The sequence below is a fragment of the Pseudophryne corroboree genome, chromosome 4 (genome assembly GCF_028390025.1).
Source record: "Pseudophryne corroboree isolate aPseCor3 chromosome 4, aPseCor3.hap2, whole genome shotgun sequence".
Classification (NCBI taxonomy): domain Eukaryota; kingdom Metazoa; phylum Chordata; class Amphibia; order Anura; family Myobatrachidae; genus Pseudophryne; species Pseudophryne corroboree.
In genome coordinates, this window is record NC_086447.1 from 130201937 (window position 1) to 130222343 (window position 20407).

Consider the following 20407-nt stretch of genomic DNA (forward strand, 5'->3'; position numbering starts at 1 on the left):
TCCTCCAAGCCTCAGTTAGGTACTGTGCCCGGACGAGCGTACACAATAAGGAAGGATTTTGAATCCCGGGTAAGACTCATACCAGCCACACCAATCACACCGAACAACTCGTGATATGAAACCCAGTTAACAGTATGAAACGATAGAGCCTCTCAACAGACGGCTCAACAATAACCCGATTTAGTTAACAATAACTATGTACAAGTATTGCAGATAGACCGCACTTGGGATGGGCGCCCAGCATCCACTACGGACTACGAGAAACAGAATTACCGGTGAGTAAATTCTTATTTTCTCTAACGTCCTAGTGGATGCTGGGAACTCCGTAAGGACCATGGGGATTATACCAAAGCTCCCAAACGGGCGGGAGAGTGCGGATGACTCTGCAGCACCGAATGAGAGAACTCCAGGTCCTCCTCAGCCAGGGTATCAAATTTATAGAATTTTGCAAACGTGTTTGCCCCTGACCAAGTAGCTGCTCGGCAAAGTTGTAAAGCCGAGACCCCTCGGGCAGCCGCCCAAGATGAGCCCACCTTCCTTGTGGAATGGGCATTGACAGATTTAGGCTGTGGCAGGCCTGCCACAGTGTGTGCAAGCTGAATTGTACTACAAATCCAACGAGCAATAGTCTGCTTAGAAGCAGGAGCACCCAGCTTGTTGGGTGCATATAGGATAAACAGCGAGTCAGATTTTCTGACTCCAGCCGTCCTGGAAACATATATTTGCAGGGCCCTGACAACGTCTAGCAACTTGGAGTCCTCCAAATCCTTAGTAGCCGCAGGCACCACAATAGGCTGGTTCAGGTGAAACGCTGACACCACCTTAGGGAGAAACTGGGGACGAGTCCTCAATTCTGCCCTATCCATATGAAAAATCAGATAAGGGCTTTTACATGATAAAGCCGCCAATTCTGACACTCGCCTGGCTGATGCCAAGGCCAATAACATGACCACTTTCCACGTGAGATATTTCAGATCCACGGTTTTTAGTGGCTCAAACCAATGTGATTTCAAGAAATTCAACATCACGTTGAGATCCCACGGTGCCACAGGAGGCACAAATGGGGGCTGAATATGCAGCACTCCTTTCACAAATGTCTGAACTTCAGGTACTGAAGCTAGTTCCTTTTGAAAGAAAATCGACAGAGCCGAGATCTGTACTTTAATGGAGCCTAGTTTTAGGCCCATATTCACTCCTGCTTGCAGGAAATGTAGAAATCGACCCAGTTGAAATTCCTCTGTTGGGGCCTTTTTGGCCTCGCACCATGCAACATATTTCCGCCATATGCGGTGATAATGTTTTGCCGTAACATCTTTCCTGGCTTTAATAAGCGTAGGAATGACTTCCTCCGGAATGCCCTTTTCCTTCAGGATCCGGCGTTCAACCGCCATGCCGTCAAACGCAGCCGCGGTAAGTCTTGGAACAGGCAGGGGCCCTGCTGTAGCAGGTCCTGTCTGAGCGGCAGGGACCAAGGGTCCTCTGAGATCATCTCTTGAAGTTCCGGGTACCACGCTCTTCTTGGCCAATCCGGAACCACGAGAATTGTGTTTACTCCTCGCTTTCTTATTATTCTCAGTACCTTTGGTATGAGAGGTAGAGGAGGGAACACATATACTGACCGGTACACCCACGGTGTCACTAGGGCGTCCACCGCTATCGCCTGAGGGTCTCTTGACCTGGCGCAATACTTCTCTAGTTTTTTGTTTATGCGGGACGCCATCATGTCCACCTGTGGACGACCCCATTGATTTACAATCATTTTGAAGACTTCTGGATGAAGTCCCCACTCTCCCGGGTGGAGGTCGTGCCTGCTGAGAAAGTCTGCTTCCCAGTTGTCCACTCCCGGGATGAACACTGCTGACAGTGCTAGTACATGATTCTCCGCCCATCGGAGAATTTTTGTGGCTTCTGCCATCGCTGTCCTGCTTCTTGTGCCGCCTTGTCGATTCACATGGGCGACTGCCGTGATGTTGTCTGACTGGATCAGCACCGGCTGGTGTAGAAGCAGGGATTTTGCTTGACTTAGGGCATTGTAAATGGCCCTTAGTTCCAGAATATTTATGTGAAGGGCAGTCTCCTGACTTGACCATAGTCCCTGGAAATTTCTTCCCTTTGTGACTGCCCCCCAGCCCCGTAGGCTGGCATCCGTGGTCACCAGGACCCAGTCCTGTATGCCGAATCTGCGGCCCTCCAGAAGATGAGCACTGTTCAGCCACCACAGAAGAGACACCCTGGTTCGTGGAGACAGGGTTATTAAACGATGCATCTGAAGATGCGATCCGGACCACTTGTCCAACAGGTTCCACTGAAAGATTCTGGCATGGAACCTGCCGAATGGAATTGCTTCGTAAGAAGCTACCATCTTTCCCAGGACCCGCGTGCAGTGATGCACCGATACCTGTTTTGGTTTTAGGAGGTCTCTGACTAGAGAAGACAACTCCCTGGCTTTCTCCTCCGGGAGAAACACTTTTTTCTGGGCCGTGTCCAGAATCATTCCCAGGAACATTAGACGTGTCGTGGGGACCAGCTGTGACTTTGAGATATTCAGAATCCAACCGTGCTGGCTCAGCACTTCCTGAGATAGTGCTACTCCCACTAACAACTGTTCCTTGGATCGTGCCTTTATTAGGAGATCGTCCAAGTATGGGATAATTAAAACTCCCTTTTTTCGAAGGAGTATCATCATTTCCGCCATAACCTTGGTAAATACCCTCGGTGCCGTGGAGAGTCCAAACGGCAGCGTCTGGAATTGGTAATGGCAATCCTGTACCACAAATCTGAGGTACTCCTGGTGAGAATTGTAAATGGGGACATGCAGGTAAGCATCCTTGATGTCCAGGGATACCATGTAATCCCCCTCGTCCAGGCTTGCAATAACCGCCCTGAGCGATTCCATCTTGAACTTGAATTTTTTTATGTATGTGTTCAAGGACTTCAAATTTAGAATGGGTCTCACCGAACCGTCCGGTTTCGGTACCACAAATAGTGTGGAATAGTAACCCCGGCCTTGTTGAAGTAGGGGTACCTTGATTATCACCTGCTGGGAATACAGCTTGTGAATTGCCGCTAGCACTGCCTCCCTGTCTGAGGGAGCAATCGGCAAGGCGGATTTTAGGAAACGGCGGGGTGGAATCGCCTCAAATTCCAGCCTGTATCCCTGAGATACTATTTGAAGGATCCAGGGATCTACCTGTGAGCGAACCCACTGATCGCTGAAATTCCTGAGGCGGGCCCCCACCGTACCTGGCTCCGCTTGTGAAGCCCCACCGTCATGCGGCGGACTTGGAAGAGGAAGCGGGGGAGGACTTTTGTTCCTGGGAACCTGCTGTTTGCTGCAGCCTTTTTCCCCTGCCTCTGCCTCTAGACAGAAAAGACCCTCCTTTTCCCCGCTTATTTTTCTGGGATCGAAAGGACTGAACCTGATAAAATGGCGCCTTCTTAGGCTGTGAGGGGACATGGGGTAAAAATGCTGACTTCCCAGACGTTGCTGTGGAAACTAGGTCGGAGAGACCATCCCCAAATAATTCCTCCCCTTTATAAGGCAAAACTTCCATGTGCCTTTTGGAATCTGCATCTCCAGTCCACTGGCGAGTCCATAAGCATCTCCTAGCAGAGATAGATAGTGCACTTACTTTAGATGCCAGCCGGCAGATTTCCCTCTGTGCATCTCTCATGTATAAGACTGAGTCTTTGATATGGTCAATTGTTAACAGGATCGTGTCTCTGTCTAGTGTGTCAATATTTTCTGACAGGTTATCTGACCATGCAGCGGCAGCACTGCACATCCAAGCTGACGCAATTGCTGGTCTGAGTATAATGCCTGAGTGTGTATATACAGACTTCAGGATCGCCTCCTGCCTTCTATCAGCAGGTTCCTTAAGGGCGGCCGTATCCTGGGACGGTAGTGCCACCTTTTTTGACAAACGTGTGAGCGCTTTATCCACCCTCGGGGGTGTTTCCCAACGTAACCTATCCTCTGGCGGGAAAGGGAACGCCATTAGTAATTTCTTAGGAATCACCAATTTCTTATCAGGGGAAGCCCACGCTTCTTCACACACTTCATTTAATTCATCTGACGGGGGAAAAACTACAGGTAGTTTTTTCTCCCCAAACATAATACCCTTTTTTGTGGTACCTGGATGTAAATCAGAAATATTTAACACCTCTTTCATTGCCTCAATCATGCAGCGAATGGCCTTAACGGGCATTAAATTTGACTCATCGTCGTCGACACTGGCGTCAGTATCCGTGTCGACATCTACTTGTGCCACCTGAGATAACGGGCGTTTTAGAGCCCCTGATGACTTTTGAGACCCTTGGACCGGCACGAGCTGAAGACTCGGCTGTCCCACAGTCGGCATGTCGTCAAATTTTTTATGTAAGGAGTCTATACGTGCACTCATTTCTTGCCATAATACCATCCACTCAGGTGTCTGCCCCGCAGGGGGTGACATCTCTGCTAAAGGCATCTGCTCCCCCTCCACATCATTATCCTCCTCAAACATGTCGACACAGCCGTACCGACACACTCCACACACACAGGGAATGCTCAAATAGAGGACAGGACCCACAAAAGCCCTTTGGGGGGACAGAGTAAGAGTATGCCAGCACACACCAGAGCGCTATATATATACAGGGACTAACTGAGTTATGTCCCTAATAGCTGCTTATACTGTATACAGTGCCAATTTAGTGCCCCCCCTCTCTTTTTCCCTCTTACTGTATTGTAGAAATGCAGGGAAGAGCCAGGGAGCTTCCTTCCAGCCGAGCTGTGAGGGAAAAATGGCGCCAGTGTGCTGAGGAGATAGGCTCCGCCCCTTTTTCGCGGCCTATTCTCCCGCTTATTTTGGGATTCTGGCAGGGGTATTTACCTCATATATAGCCCCAGGGGCTATATATTGAGGTATTTTAGCCAGCCAAGGTGTTTTTATTGCTGCCTCAGAGCGCCCCCCCCCAGCGCTCTGCACCCTCAGTGACCGGAGTGTGAAGTGTGTATGAGGAGCAATGGCGCACAGCTGCAGTGCTGTGCGCTACCTTGGTGAAGACAGGATGTCTTCATGCCGCCGATTTTCCGGACCATCTTCCTGCTTCTGGCTCTGTAAGGGGGACGGCGGCGCGGCTCCGGGACCGAACATCAAGGCTGGGCCTGCGGTCGATCCCTCTGGAGCTAATGGTGTCCAGTAGCCTAAGAAGCCCAATCCGGCTGCAAGCAGGCGAGTTCGCTTCTTCTCCCCTTAGTCCCTCGCTGCAGTGAGCCTGTTGCCAGCAGGTCTCACTGAAAAAAAAAAAAAATTCTAAGACTATAACTTTCTAAGAGCTCAGGAGAGCCCCTAGTGTGCATCCAACCTCGGCCGGGCACGAAATCTAACTGAGGCTTGGAGGAGGGTCATAGTGGGAGGAGCCAGTGCACACCAGGTAGTCTAAGATCTTTCTAGAGTGCCCAGCCTCCTTCGGAGCCCGCTATTCCCCATGGTCCTTACGGAGTTCCCAGCATCCACTAGGACGTTAGAGAAATGATTTTGTCTACAGTATTATAATCAGCTAAACCCAAAATCTGCTAAAAAGTATAAGCCAAACACCAAATGATTCAGTAATCCTACTAAGTACAAATGCTGGATGGGAATATATCTAGAACATCCATTAGTAATATCCCCATAAGAAGCTAAGGGGTCTATTTACTAAGTCTTGGATGGAGATAAAGTACCAGCCAATCAGCTCCTAACTGCCATGTCACAGGCTGTGTTTGAAAAATGACAGTTAGGAGCTGACTGGCTGGTATTTTATTTCCGTCCACTTTACCTCCATCCGAGGCTTAGTAAATAGACCCCTAAGTCACTAAGCAGAATATTATAATTATAAATGACACGAGAAAGTCTCTCTTCATTCTTGCAACTCTATTGCTAAATACGTCTTCCAGACAGTCACCCCTTCCATTGCATTATATTACTTTCAATTAAGAAAACAGCAGCCTGTCTCTGCCAATCAAAATCATGCTTGCAGTCAGATGGCAAGCTTTGCAGGGAGAGTTTTCGCCGGACTGTGCATAGCCAAGAGGAAGGAAATGCAGCATTCTCTTGAAAATAAACACCTTCTAGCTAATGGTCTTTTTGGACAATCACAAAATCACTGTATGGGTATGGGATATAACTATCCAAAAAGAGCAGTGGTTTATATTTTAAAAAGGAACAGGCCATTGGCACTAAGAATTGTATGAAAGTTTTGATGAGCATATATCGGGGTAGTGATGTTATTGTAAACACTTCACTCACACGGAAAAACTCATCTCCTACTGCTAGAACAAATGGTATTTTGGATAAACACTTTGACCTTGATTTAATTTCAGGTGTTGTGCAACAGGTGAAATATAACTTTAGGGCCTATACAACTTCCCCGTTCCTTCTCACATTCCACAAACGTCTGTCTATAGTGAATAATCTTGTGAATAATCAATCTCCTATAATAATATGTGGAGTCTATTTTCTCTGACAGCACTGAGCCAAATAATCTCTTGTGAATAATCAATCTCCTATAATAATATGTGGAGTCTATTTTCTCTGACAGCACTCAGCCAAAGGGTTTGACATTTCTACAGCCCAAGTCAGGATTCCGGTTAGCATATCTAGTGGCCTTAGTTTTCATTAAATATTTGAGGCCTATTACCTGAAAAACACCAGTTTTGGGGGGAGATACCCACAAGCATTAAGTAACACCCGCACGTGTGAAGGAGGGACTCCAAATTACTGTTGGCTACACTTTGCAGAAGTCACCGGCAGAGGGACAGTGAATGCACAGGAGTCCCAATAGAGTAGTGAAGGGACTACTAAGGTGGTCTCTCTACACTCTGAACACATTGCAGGGGCAGGCTCCTTTCAGAGCCCTATCCCCGAAGCTTACCCAGGCTGGCCGTCAGATCCAGATACCCCGGTCCAGTAAGTCTGCATCCGATAATGCAGACCCTGTACCTGTCACACCCTCAAAATGGAACCAACGCGACCTCCGTTTTGAAGATTGGTGCTGGGTGCTGTCCCCACTCTTCCCTGTCAAATATGCTGTGCCTGACAGGGGGCTGCGAACGATATTGCAAGACCCATTCTGCGCCTGCGCAGACCCCACAGCATCGGAATGGTTCATAAACCATTGGGACTGCATATAAATCTGAATAAGACCCTGTGCGCTGACATTTCTGCATTACAATAAGGATTTTTCCTACTTTCACATCGTCTGAAGCTGTGAACAAAGCTCTGTGTAAATTCCTATTGAGAACTTTCTAACTAATTAACCTGCATTAAGCAATTTCCAACTAACTAGCGACTAGATGTAGTGGCCCCTAAGACTTTACAAATTGTGTCAGTGCAAGGACTGAAAGTTACTATACATAACATTATAAAGTACCTCTCTCTAACCAGCAGTCATCTTGACATTTAATAAGATTCTAGAAAATAAAATTACCTGGCAAATTCACTTCCATCAGGTATTTCATACACAGTACATTGGGGTGATAATAGCAGGTTTGTGTTATGGGTGGAAATGGAGGTAACTCTAAAAAGGTTCCAAGGCCTGTAGTCAGCTCCATGATATCACTGTATACTGGGAAGGTCTATGGAGGAGATAGAATGAAAGAGAATTAGTGCATGAGACCCCACAGCTAATATCCTAGCAGGGACATAAGGAAAATAATACCAGAAATATGAGGTGTAAGATACATGGAAGTTGTCTACATTTTATAATATAACATGAATCTAGATTTATTGGTACAGATATCCCACACTGACAAGTTGGAATGACTTAGGTTCACAATTAAAAGTAAGAAAAAAAAAATGTATACCCCACTCTAATGGTCGTTTAAGTTATGCTGTCCATTAGCTACAGTCTAGGTGCATGAGTTTATGGAGCAAGAGAATGTTCTGGCCGTGCTCTCCATCTGAAGTCGGGTCTCGTGCTTGTGGTTGCCAAGAGGGGAGAAGAGTCTTCCACTATACATCTTGTAAGCAGCAGCGGTTCCAGCAGCATACTCTGGGTGGAATTCAAATGTTTGAAAAGTCTGTTGGGTGTCTGTTTTTTGCTATTAGATAGGAAAAAACAGACACCCAACTGACTTTTCAAACATTTGAATTCCCCCCTTTGTGTCTGGAGAGGCGCAGCACTCAACAATATTTTTTGTGACATGCATGATTGAGGCTTTAGTTGGTACGAGTATTACCTGGCTGGTTTGTGGTTTTATTGTGTATAATAAACCTTTTATTCAAACCACTATGGAGCGCACCCTGTATAATTTTCTGTGACAGATTCTATACCCACGAGATGCGGGGTCCTCATATGGGGAAGCTGCGGTCTTGACACTTTGGAGGAAACTGGAGTGCTTTCACTCTTTCCATTGTTTTGATGAAAAGAAAATGTAGATTGTCCTGACAATATATATATATATATATATATATATATATATATATATATATATATATATATAAAACGAGATTTATGGTAAGAACTTACCTTTGTTAAATCTCTTTCTGCGAGGTACACTGGGCACCACAAGGATTGGACAATGGGGTGTAGAGTAGGATCTTGATCCGAGGCACCAACAGGCTCAAAGCTTTGACTGTTCCCAGAATGCACAGCGCCGCCTCCTCTATAACCCCGCCTCCCTGCACAGGAGCTCAGTTTTTAGTTAACCAGCCCAATGCAGTAGCAGGAAAAGAGACGACAACGGTTAGTAGCCACATACACCACACTCTCACGACAAGAGAAGTGTCAGCGGCTAATGCCATACCAACCCGAAGAAGCTAAGTGCGTCAGGGTGGGTGCCTTGTGGAGCCCAGTGTACCTCGCAGAAATAGATTTAACAAAGGTAAGTTCTTACCATAAATCTCGTTTTCTGCTGCGGGGTACACTGGGCTCCACAAGGATTGGACAATGGGGATGTCCTAAAGCAGTTCTTTATGGTAGGGGACACACTGTAGCGGGCACAAGAACCCGGCGTCCAAAGGAAGCATCCTGGGAAGCGGCAGTATCGAAGGCATAGAACCTTATGAACGTGTTCCCAGAGGACCACGTAGCCGCCTTGCACAATTGATCTAGGGTCGCACCCCGTTGGGCCGCCCAAGAGGGTCCAACAGACCGAGCAGAATGGGCCGTAATGTGAGCAGGAGCTGACAGACCAGCCCTCACATAAGCATGTGCAATCACCGTTCTAATCCATCTGGCCAGGGTCTGCTTGTGAGCAGGCCAGCCCCGTTTGTGAAATCCAAACAAAACAAAGAGAATCAGATTTTCGAATAGAAGCAGTTCTCTTCACATAGATACGGAGAGCCCGTACCACATCCAAAGACCGCTCTTTGGGAGACGAATCAGGAGAGACAAAGGCCGGAACCACAATCTCCTGATTAAGGTGGAACGAAGAAACCACCTTAGGCAAATATCCGGGGCGAGTCCTAAGAACCGCCCGGACATGGTGAAAAATCAGATATGGGGAACTACAAGACAAGGCACCCAGATCCGACACTCTTCTAGCAGAGGCAATAGCCAGCAAGAATACCACCTTAAGGGAAAGCTACTTAAGGTCAGCTGAACCCAGGGGTTCAAACGGAGGCTCCCGCAACGCCTCCAAAACCACCGACAAGTCCCAAGGAGCCACAGGCGGGACACAGGGAGGTTGGATACGCAACACACCCCGAGTGAAAGTATGAACATCAGGTAAAGTCGCAATTTTTCTCTGAAACCACACCGACAAGGCAGACATATGAACCTTGAGGGAGGCCCGATATGGCCGGTAGATGGCGTTCCGCCCAACGTAGAATCCGTGAGACTTCCTTCATTGCCAAACGGCTTCGAGTGCCGCCTTGATGATAAATGTAAGCCACTGTGGTGGCGTTGTCCGACTGTACTTGAACAGGACGGTGCTGAATTAAATGCTGGGCCAGGTTCAACACATTGAAGACTGTCCGCAATTCCAGAATGTTGATCGAGAGGAGAGATTCCTCCTTGGTCCACCGACCCTGAAGGGAGTGTTGCTCCAGCACCGCGCCCCAACCTCTTAGACTGGCATCTGTCGTCAACAGAACCCAGTTGGATATCCAGAAGGGACGGCCCCCTGCACAACTGTTGGTCCCGGAGCCACCAAAGTAGCGACAGACGGACCTCCGGAGTCAATGAGATCATCTGAGACCTGATCCGGTGAGGCAGGCCATCCCACTTGGCTAGAATCAGCCTCTGGAGGGGGCGAGAATGGAATTGAGCATACTCCACCATGTCGAATGCTGAGACCATGAGGCCTAGCACCTGCATTGCCGAATGTATCGACACTTGCGGACGAGAAAGGAAGCAACGAATCCTGTCCTGAAGCTTCAGGACTTTCTCCCGAGACAAGAACAACCGCTGGCTGTGAGTGTCCAATAGCGCTCCCAGGTGCACCATGCTCTGAGCAGGGACCAGGGAGGATTTCTTCCAGTTGATGAGCCACCCGTGGGCTTGTAGAAACCGGACCGTCATATCCAGATGACGTAGAAGAAGGTCTGGGGAATTTGCCAGGATTAACAAGTCGTCCAGGTACGGCAGTATCCTGACCCCTTGACGGCGGAGTACCACCGTCATCACTTTGGTGAAGACTCGCGGAGCCGTTGTTAAACCAAAAGGTAATGCCCGAAACTGGTAATGGAGGTTGCCAATAGCAAACCTCAGGTATTGCTGATGTGACGCTGCTATAGGAATATGCAGGTAAGCATCCTGTATGTCCAGGGAAACCATGTAGTCCCCAGATTCCAAGGCCAGAACTATAGAGCGAAGGGTTTCCATACGGAACTTGGAAACCTTCACAAACCTGTTCAATGCCTTGAGGTTGAGAATGGGCCGGGAGGATCCATTCTGTTTCGGGACTAGAAACAGCGGAGAATAGTACCCCTGGCCCCTCTGAGCAAGAGGCACCTGTACTACGACTCCTGTATCCAGGAGGGTCTGTACCACCGAATGCAGAGTGTTTGCCTTTGTCTGGTCCGACGGGATGTCTGTCTGGCAAAATCGATGAGGGGGTCGGGTTTTGAAGGCTATGGCGTAACCTCGAGTGACGACTTCCCGTACCCAGGCATCTGAAGTGGTCTTCAACCATTCCTGGGTATAACCTAGAAGCCGGCCCCCCACCCTGGGATCCCCCAGGGGGAGGCCCGCCCCATCATGCGGCAGGCTGATTGGTCTTGGAAGCTGGCTGACGGGCAGCCCAGGCTCTTTTGGGCTTCGGCTTTCCAGGTTTGGAAGTGCGGGCCTGCTTGTGGTATGCCTGACCTTTTGCTTTACCTGAAGGGCAAAAGGGGCAAAAGGATGTACCTTTAGCCTTCGACACAGAAGGAGCTGTCAGCCACTATCTTATTTAAATCCTCCCCAAACAGAATATCTCCCTTGAAAGGGAGTACCTCTAGGTTTTTCTAGAGTCCAGATCCACAGACCAGGATCTCAGCCACAATATCCGGCGAGCCAGGACTGACGTAGTAGAGGCCTTGGCTGCTAGGATACCGGCATCCGAAGCCACCTCTTTAATATAGCGAGAAGCTGTGACAATATATGACAAGCATTGTCTAGCATGGTCAGAGGAGATTTCAGCATCTAACTCCAAGGCCCATGCTTCAATAGCCTCGGCAGCCCATGTAGCTGCAATAGTGGGCCTTTGTGCAGCACCCGTGAGGGTGTAAATCGCTTTCAGACAACCCTGCACACGCTTATCCGTAGGCTCTTTTAGAGACGTGACGGTAGTGACAGGCAGAGCTGAGGAAACCACCATCCTAGCCACATGTGAGTCCACTGGAGGAGGCGTTTCCCAATTCCAAGACAGCTCTGGCGCAAGGGGATAGCGAGCCAGCATCTTCTTTTGAGGCACAAACTTCATACCCGGGTTTTCCCAGGGTTCCTGACGTATATCCACTAGGTGGTCAGAGTGAGGTAAAACTTGTTTAACCACCTTCTGACGCTTGAACCTATCTGGTTTCTTAGGAGGGACGGATGGCTCGGGATCATCCGTAATCTGTAGAATTAACTTAATAGCCTCCAAAAGATCAGGAACATCCACATGTGAACTACCCTCCCCATCAGCCGTATCTGATTCAGAACCTGTGGGGTCAGTGTACGTGCCGTCTTCATCAAACGAGGTGTCAGTGACAGCAGTGGATTGTGAGACAAGCGCTCGCTTAGAGGACCCCTTGGACTTAGGTGAGCGATGGTCAGACTTTTTAGTAGTCAGGGACTGGTTCAACTTCTTTAACTGAGCAGATAAATCGTCCGCCCACGGCGGGTTAGCTGCAGGGACCACATACGGTTGTACCGGCATTGGGGGTCCCATAGGGGGTGTTATTTTATGAACTAGCGTATGCAGATGCGTGGAAAAAGCGGCCCACGGTGGGTCGGTAGTGCCTCCGATGCTACAGTCCCACTGGTGGGCAAGGAGCCCCCAGAACCGGAGCCCACAGCTGATATATTCTCCTCATAAGGGTCTGTGGCTTCAGCAACACCGACAGTGTGTTCAGCCCCAGAACCGTTACCCTCAGAAGCAGACATGATATAACTTGCAGTATGAGGTAACACAGTACAATTATCAGCAGCACTATACCTCTAAGCCCAAACCCCTGCGCAGTGTAGTCAGCACTAGCAGAGATAAAGGAGAGATATGATGACTAAATCACAGAGAAAAATACGTAATACAGTATATCTTTGTGAAAATCCTATATTAGATAAAACCTGACGCACCAAGCCCCCTCAGGTTATAGAATATAGGGATAGCAAGTTGAGTGAAAGACACGAAATGGACAACACTCAGCTATCAAATGCACACACAGAAAGTCACAGTTATTACAATTCAGAGGTTATTACTGACAATAATACTGCACTGGACTAGCTTACACAGCTATACAGGTTGAGTATCCCTTATCCAAAATGCTTGGGACCAGAGGTATTTTGGATATCGGATTTTTCCGTATTTTGGAATAATTGCATACCATAATGAGATATTATGATGATGGGACCTAAATCTAAGCACAGAATGCATTTATGTCACATATACACCTTATACACACAGCCTGAATGTAATTTTAGCCAATATTTTTTATAACTTTGTGCATTAAACAAAGTGTGTGTACATTCACACAATTCATTTATGTTTCATATACACCTTATGCACACAGCCTGAAGGTCATTTAATACAATATTTTTAATAACTTTGAGTATTAAATAAAGTTTGTGTACATTGAGCCATCAAAAAACAAAGGTTTCACTATCTCAGTCTCACTTAAAAAAGTCCGTATTTCGGAATATTCCGTATTTCGGAATATTTGGATATGGGATACTCAACCTGTATAACAATAGATATAACAGTACACAGTCAGAACTGGATGTATATCACAGGGTAATTGTACTATAAAACCCTGACTAAATGCACTTTTTCTTAACTATCACTGTCTAAAAAGGCAGGTAGAATACTTAAGTGTCATGTAAAGGCACAGCGCTGACAACCAGGCGGCTTTACATAGGAGGATTTGCCCAAGCAGTCCCAGGAACAGTGAGCTGAGGGATAATGGTACCGCAGACACTGACAGGGAGTGAGGTAAAGACAGAAATGCAGCTACAGGGCCGGAACACTTGCTGGAAATGGCGCCCTGGGGCTGGGGGAGGGGCTTCAGGTCTAAGCCTTATCCCCCTGCTGGCAAAACCACCGGGTACTGTGGGCGATATAAAAACCGGTTTAGAGAGAAAACCTGACCTGCGCCCATGCCATGGTGATCTAGTGGGATCACCTGTACTGCCACAGTGTCCACCGCCAGCGCGTGTGGCCCGCCTCCCACTGACCGCGCCGGATCGCGATGAAGAACGGGTACCGCAAGCGGGACCCACTCACCACCTCCCGAAGCGCGGCCACGCGATCCTGGAGAGCCCCAGCCGTGTGTCTAATGTGAAGAAAACCGGAGCCTCCGCTGTAGGTACCCTGCAACCAGGGCTCGGGAGTGTACAGCGCCGCTGGGGAGAGCTGGAGCTGCAGCAGTGAATGTCTCCTGACATTTACCACCGCTGCTGCCCTTGAAGTCTTCACTTTTTCTTCATAAAAAGCTTTTCTTAGGGCTGCCTGGAGCAGCCCCTCTGTTAAGTGCCTGCTTACTGCAGCACCAACTTACAAAACTGAGCTCCTGTGCAGGGAGGCGGGGTTATAGAGGAGGCAGCGCTGTGCATTCTGGGAACAGTCAAAGCTTTGAGCCTGTTGGTGCCTCGGATCAAGATCCTACTCTACACCCCATTGTCCAATCCTTGTGGAGCCCAGTGTACCCCACAGCAGAAATATATATATATATATATATATATATATATATATATATATATATATATATACACTGTATATATACTGTACATATACAGTTTGGGACAAGGCAGCAATCAAAATCTTCAACACAAAGAGGTGAGGTACAGGGTCCGAATGGTTAAACAAAATAAGCACACTTATCCCCATCTGTCCGGATAAAGAACAGACCAGCACTCATATTAAGCTTGTTGATGTGCTGATTGAGGACGAGACATGGAAAAAGCAGGTGTATGACGGCTGTTTCAACCACCCCACTGTCCCATGAAGAAAACCACCAGAAGGGTGGTTGAAACGGCTACACGGTTAATTCACATTATTATGACAAACTCCTACATTTGACGTCGGCGGCACGTAGTCCATGAAGTACGTCACGTGCGCTGGCTTGATGTATATACAAGGTGTGCGATAGACAGTCTGCCCACATATCACTCATCGCTGTCATGGGTAAAAGGGGTGATTTATCAAAGTTGCAAAAAGAGACGATTATTGGTTTTTGGGCCAAGGGTGGCAGTATTTCTGAAACAGGGCAGTTTGTGAACTGTGCGCGTGCTGCTGTGGTGAAGGTGTACCGTGACTGGACAAATGGCACATAATTGCACTGGATAATTGCAAATAACAGACGTGGAAACTGCGGAGCACCACGTGTCGTTGACGTGAGAGGTGAACGTCGAAACAAAGGTGTTTAGAGGGCCCACCTACGCGCTACAGTGGAGCAGCTCTCCGGCAAAATACACCAGGAGGCTATCAGATGTGTTCTAAAACGACAGTTCAGCCTGTCTAGCAGCTGTCCGTGCATCATGATGCAGTAAATATTTTACAATTTTCAGTGACAATGCTGAATTGATACTGACTGAAGTGCATCTGTTACAGTTAAGTAATTAAAGCTTAATGATTTAACTACTTAAGCATGAAGAGAGAATTTGGAATTCTAATTTGCGTTTTAGTTGCACATTGATGTGACTAAAGATTCTACAGAACTGCCATCACCCATTTGGGGTAAATTATCTAAATAAAAATAGGATTTTTTATTACCTACCGGCAAATCCTTTTCTCTTAGTCCGTAGAGGATGCTGGGGATCCATTTAGTACCATGGGGTATAGACGGTTCCACTAGAAGCCATGGGCACTTTAAGAATTTCATAGTGTGGGCTGGCTCCTCCCTCTATGACCCTCCCACCAGACTCAGTGTAGGAAACTGTGCCCGAGAAGACGGACATACTTTGAGAGAAGGATACATAAAAGGATAGTGGTGAGATTCCGAACCAGCACACACAAACAAGAGGAAAGCCATGCTAACCAAACTTGGAACAGGAACAGCAACAGCTGAACCAAACAAAAAATACTTAACCAAGGCCCTCATTCCGAGTTGTTCGCTACTAGCTGCTTCTAGCAGCATTGCAAACGCTAGGCTGCCGCCCTCTGGGAGTGTATCTTAGCAGAATAGCGAACGAAAGATTAGCAAAACTGCTACTAAATAATTCCCTGCAGTTTCTGAGTAGCTCCAGACCTACTCCTAGATTGCGATCACCTCGGTCTGTTTAGTTCCTGGTTTGACGTCATAAACACGCCCTGCATTCGGCCAGCCACTCCCCCGTTTCTCCAGCCACTCCTGCGTTTTTACCTGGCACGCCTGCGTTTTTTAGCACACTCCCTGAAAATGGGCAGTTTCCGCCCAGAAACACCCACTTCCTGTCAATCACACTATGATCACTCGAGCGATGAAAAAACGTCGCTAGACCTTGTGTAAATCTACAAAGTTTTGTGTGAAAGTACTTAGCGCATGCGCGCTGCGTACCATGCGCATGCTTGCCGTTTTTTCGCTTAAACGCTGCACTGCGAAAATCGGCAACAAGCGAACAACTCGGAATGACCACCCAAGTAACAGTGCAGGAAGAACGAAGAACTGGGCTGGCGCCCAGTATCCTCTACGGACTACGAGAAAAGGATTTACCGGTAGGTAATTAAAATCCTATTTTCTCTTACGTCCTAGAGGATACTGGGGATCCATTTAATACCATGGGGAAGTAACAAAGCTCCCACACCTGGTGGGAGAGTGCTGAGGTTCCTGCAGAACTGATTGACCAAACTGAAGGTCCTTAGAGGCCAAAGTATTGAACTTGTAGAACTTTGCAAACGTGTTAGAACCTGAACAAGTAGCTGCTCGGCATAGCTGTAAGGCCGAGACACTGCGGGCAGTCGCCCAAGAAGAACCCACCAACCTAGTAGAGTGGGCCTGTACAGATTTTGGAACCGGCAAGCCTGCCGTGGAATAAGCATGCTGGATAGTGAGCCTGATCCAGCGTGCAATAGACTGCTTTGAAGCAGGACACCCAATTTCTCTTACGTCCTAGAGGATGTTGGGGACTCCAAAAGGACCATGGGGTATAGACGGATCCGCAGGAGCTTGGGCACACTATAAAGACTTAAACTGGGTGTGAACTGGCTCCTCCCTCTATGCCCCTCCTCCAGTCCTCAGTTAGACTTTGTGCCCAGGAGTGATGGGACACACACTAGGGGAGCTCTCCTGAGTTTCTCTGAAAAGACTTTGTTAGGTTTTTTATTTTCAGGCAGACCTGCTGGCTACAGGCTCCCTGCAGCGTGGAAGTGAGGAGAGAGAAGCAGACCTACTTCTTCTTAGTTCAAAGGCTCTGCTTCTCGGCTACTGGGCACCATTAGATCCAGAGGGTTCGATCACTTGGTGCGCCTAGCTGCTTGTTCCCGGAGCCGCGCCGTCATTCCCCTCACGGAAGCCAGAAGAAATAAGCCGGGTGAGTATGTGAAGAACAGAAGACTTCAGTGACGGCAGAAGACTTCAGTAACGGAGGTAACAGCAGCCGTAACGCTGCGCTCCATGCTCCCACACACCAACGTCTCTGGCAGGGTACAGGGCGCTGGGGGGGAGAGCCCTGGGCGGCATGTTGCTGAGGTTTGGATCTCTGGCGGGGGAACATATTTAGGTGTCCGGACACCGGGTATGTTCACCCCGCCAGTGTGCCGCGAAACGGAGGGAGCAGCAGCGGTAGCGCTGCGCTCCCTGCTCCTGCACATCATCGGCTCTTGCAGGGTGCAGGGCGCTGGGGGGGGAGCGCCCTGGGCGGCATATACTGACTTAGATTGCTGGCGGGGGGACATATTTAGTTGACCAGACACCGAGTATGTTACCCCGCCAGGGTGCCGCAGCGATCGCGCTGCGCGCCTTTGCTCCCACACACCACCGGCTTCCGAGGGTGCAGGGCGCAGGGGGGGGGGGGCGCCCTGGGCAGTGATTCTATTTATGTGTATATACAGGGGGTTATACCCTGTATATAGGTTCCCCCAGCTCATTATATGTAGTTTTATATATGTTTTTTGAGCGGGCTTAAGCACGCCGAGAAGGGGCGGAGCTTAGTCCTCACAGCGGAGTCAGCGCCATTTTCCTCAGGTCCCCGCCAAGGCTTGCTGTATAGTAAGAAGGAGGGGGGGCACAGTGTTTTTTAATGCTATATGAAGTCATATAGCATTATGTTTTATAAGGGGCGCATAATCTTTATTGTGATACGTAAATTCAGTGTTTCCCTGTTTGTTTACCCACTATCTGTTAGTCGACATATGTTGACATATGTGAGGGCTTTGTCACTAGCTGCTTGGGGATAGCTGTCGGCTTCGCCGGCGCATGACGGTACTTGATTCGGAAGATTAAGTAATAGCAGGTGTGTGTGTGTGTGCTTAAAAAAGTAAACACGCTAGGGGAGACACAGTTGTTTGTGGGTGCCCTGTCGGCATCAACGGTATTTACTGTGTAAAAAAATTAACAGGCTGTTATTGCCTTGTACCTATATATATATATATATATATATATATTTATAGATATATGTGGGGGAGTCTTATTGAAATTGTATATGTATGCTTCCCTCAGACCCCTCAGGGTTCCAAGATTGTTAATTTTTGCCCCTTTACTATTCCCTGCTGTCGACATATACTAGGTTTCTGTCGACCATAACGTTCCTGGTAGATCCACATCTGGGGCATGTCAGTACATGGTCATACACATTCAGAACACATTACTGTCACTAGGGACCTGACAGGTCTGGACAATCCACTTGCGTATAGGTTATATATATATATATATATATATATATATATGTATACAGATTGAGTATCCCATATCCAAATATTCCGAAATACGGACTTTTTTGAGTGAGAGTGAGATAGTGAAACCTTTGTTTTTTGATGGCTCAATGTACACAAACTTTGTTTAATACACAAAGTTATTAAAAATATTGTATTACATGACCTTCAGGCTGTGTGTATAAGGTGTACATGAAACATAAATGCATTCTGTGCTTAGACAGGTCCCATCACCATTATATCTCACTATGGTATGCAATTATTCCAAAATACGGAAAAATCCGATATCCAAAATACTTCCGGTCCCAAGCATTTTGGATAAGGGAGACTCAACCTGTATATATATGTTTATATATGCATGGTTAGGATATGTGTGTTTTATTGTGTATTACATTATGTATATCCATGAATGCTGAAATAATGGCATTCTTCTCATGTGCTGGTCGCTCTGTTGATTAAGCTCTAGATTGGCCGTGATGAGTTGGTTTTGGATCCTCTCAAGGAGTCCGAATATTATTCTCTTCCCGACGCGGAGAGAGCATTGTGGCAGTCAACTCCTGGTCGACGCAGAGCCGGTCGCAAAGGATCATACACAGGAAGCTAAGTGATATTTTATTTCTATACTTATTTGCACTGCATGTACATGGGGGAGTGTTCTGTTCAGACAGGCATCCGATAGAATTACCCTACAGAGTGTGGGTAAGGTTGCTTATGTTGATTATATTCTATAACATTGCAGCAGGTTGCCGCGTGACGGCAGGAGGTGTGGCCGAGGAAAACTGCTGAGGTTGTTTCCGAGAGATACTGGGCTGCCTCAGTTCAGTCAATCTCGGCGGATACCACTGGTAAGTCTAGCTTGTGAGTTAGACTCCTTTGCAACGGTTGGGGACGCATTCTTTGGTGGGATGCAGTTGTTTTAATCGTTCGATACCGTTCTTTTTTCCTTTTCTGTGCAGACAGTGGAAGCTGAAAAGGTAAGAGTTCTGCAGCCCTGTTTGGTCCGCAGAACCGGATCTCGGTTTCTGTTTTTTACCACGTCCGCCACAGGTCGCTGAGTCTATCTGGCTGGATCCCACTCTGGTGGGGACTCGTGTACTAATTTTCTGTTAGTCCGAGAATTGACTAGGACTTGTGACTTGATTGTATAATCCGAGGGGGGACATTCTGAGTTACAAATGTTACCCCTCACTGTTTTTCTATTAAATCTTGCCGTTTCCCTTCTGGAAGGGGAGGTAGTACGTGACGCCGTACAGCGGTGCGTCAGGTTCAGGGAATTGTTCTGCTGTTCCAAAAAAATTTAAAAAAAGACTAAGAGGTTTCAATGCGGGGTTCTCCGCATTCGGATTACCTGGGTTGATATCCAGGATTGTCTTTGCCATTTCATAGGAGTAATGGCGGTATGATGGTTCTCTTTCAACAGTAAGAGCCATTCTTATTTTGTTCTGGGACGCTCTCCAGACTAAGGCGACATCAAGAAACGAGTGGTGCAAATCGTTGTTTCTCTCTGACTGTTCTTTCAACAGTGGGAATGACTGTTGTTCCCAACGACGCAGAGTTCGAAGGTGGGTGTCAGAGTGGATACTGACCGGTTGAGGTTCCGTGTTTTTTCCTGTGGAAAGAGATCTGAAGATCCAGAGTCGGACCAGATTTGCAACAGTGTAAACCCATCAATACGTTCCGTTGATGAAGAAGATGGTTGCGGCCTACGAGGCCATTCGGTGAGCAGGTCAAATGCCAAAGTGGTTTTGGCGGGACCAGTTGGACATGTGGTCCGGGTCTCACCTGCACATGCACCGGAAAATAATCCTATAGTCCAGGACCAGGATATCTCTCCTGGGGTGGCTGCACAGTTCTCACCTCCTAGAGGGACGAAGGTTCGGGATCCAGGATTAGATCCTGGTGTCCATGGATGCAGGTCTCCGAGGCTGGGGAGCAGTCTTTCCAGGGGAAGAATTTCTAGGGGAAAAGGTCAAGCCG

At 47.8% G+C, this 20407-nt stretch overlaps 1 protein-coding gene across 2 annotated transcripts in view; it reads right to left on the reverse strand.

The window, feature by feature from the left end:
* TAF1B (TATA-box binding protein associated factor, RNA polymerase I subunit B) overlaps window positions 1–20407 on the reverse strand; it is a 316001-nt gene that overhangs the window by 145007 nt on the left and 150587 nt on the right. For both annotated transcript variants that reach the window (XM_063915434.1, XM_063915433.1), the window contains exon 9: window positions 7450–7597. In XM_063915434.1, the coding sequence (XP_063771504.1) occupies window positions 7450–7597 (148 nt within the window). The remainder of the gene's footprint in view (window positions 1–7449; window positions 7598–20407) is intronic.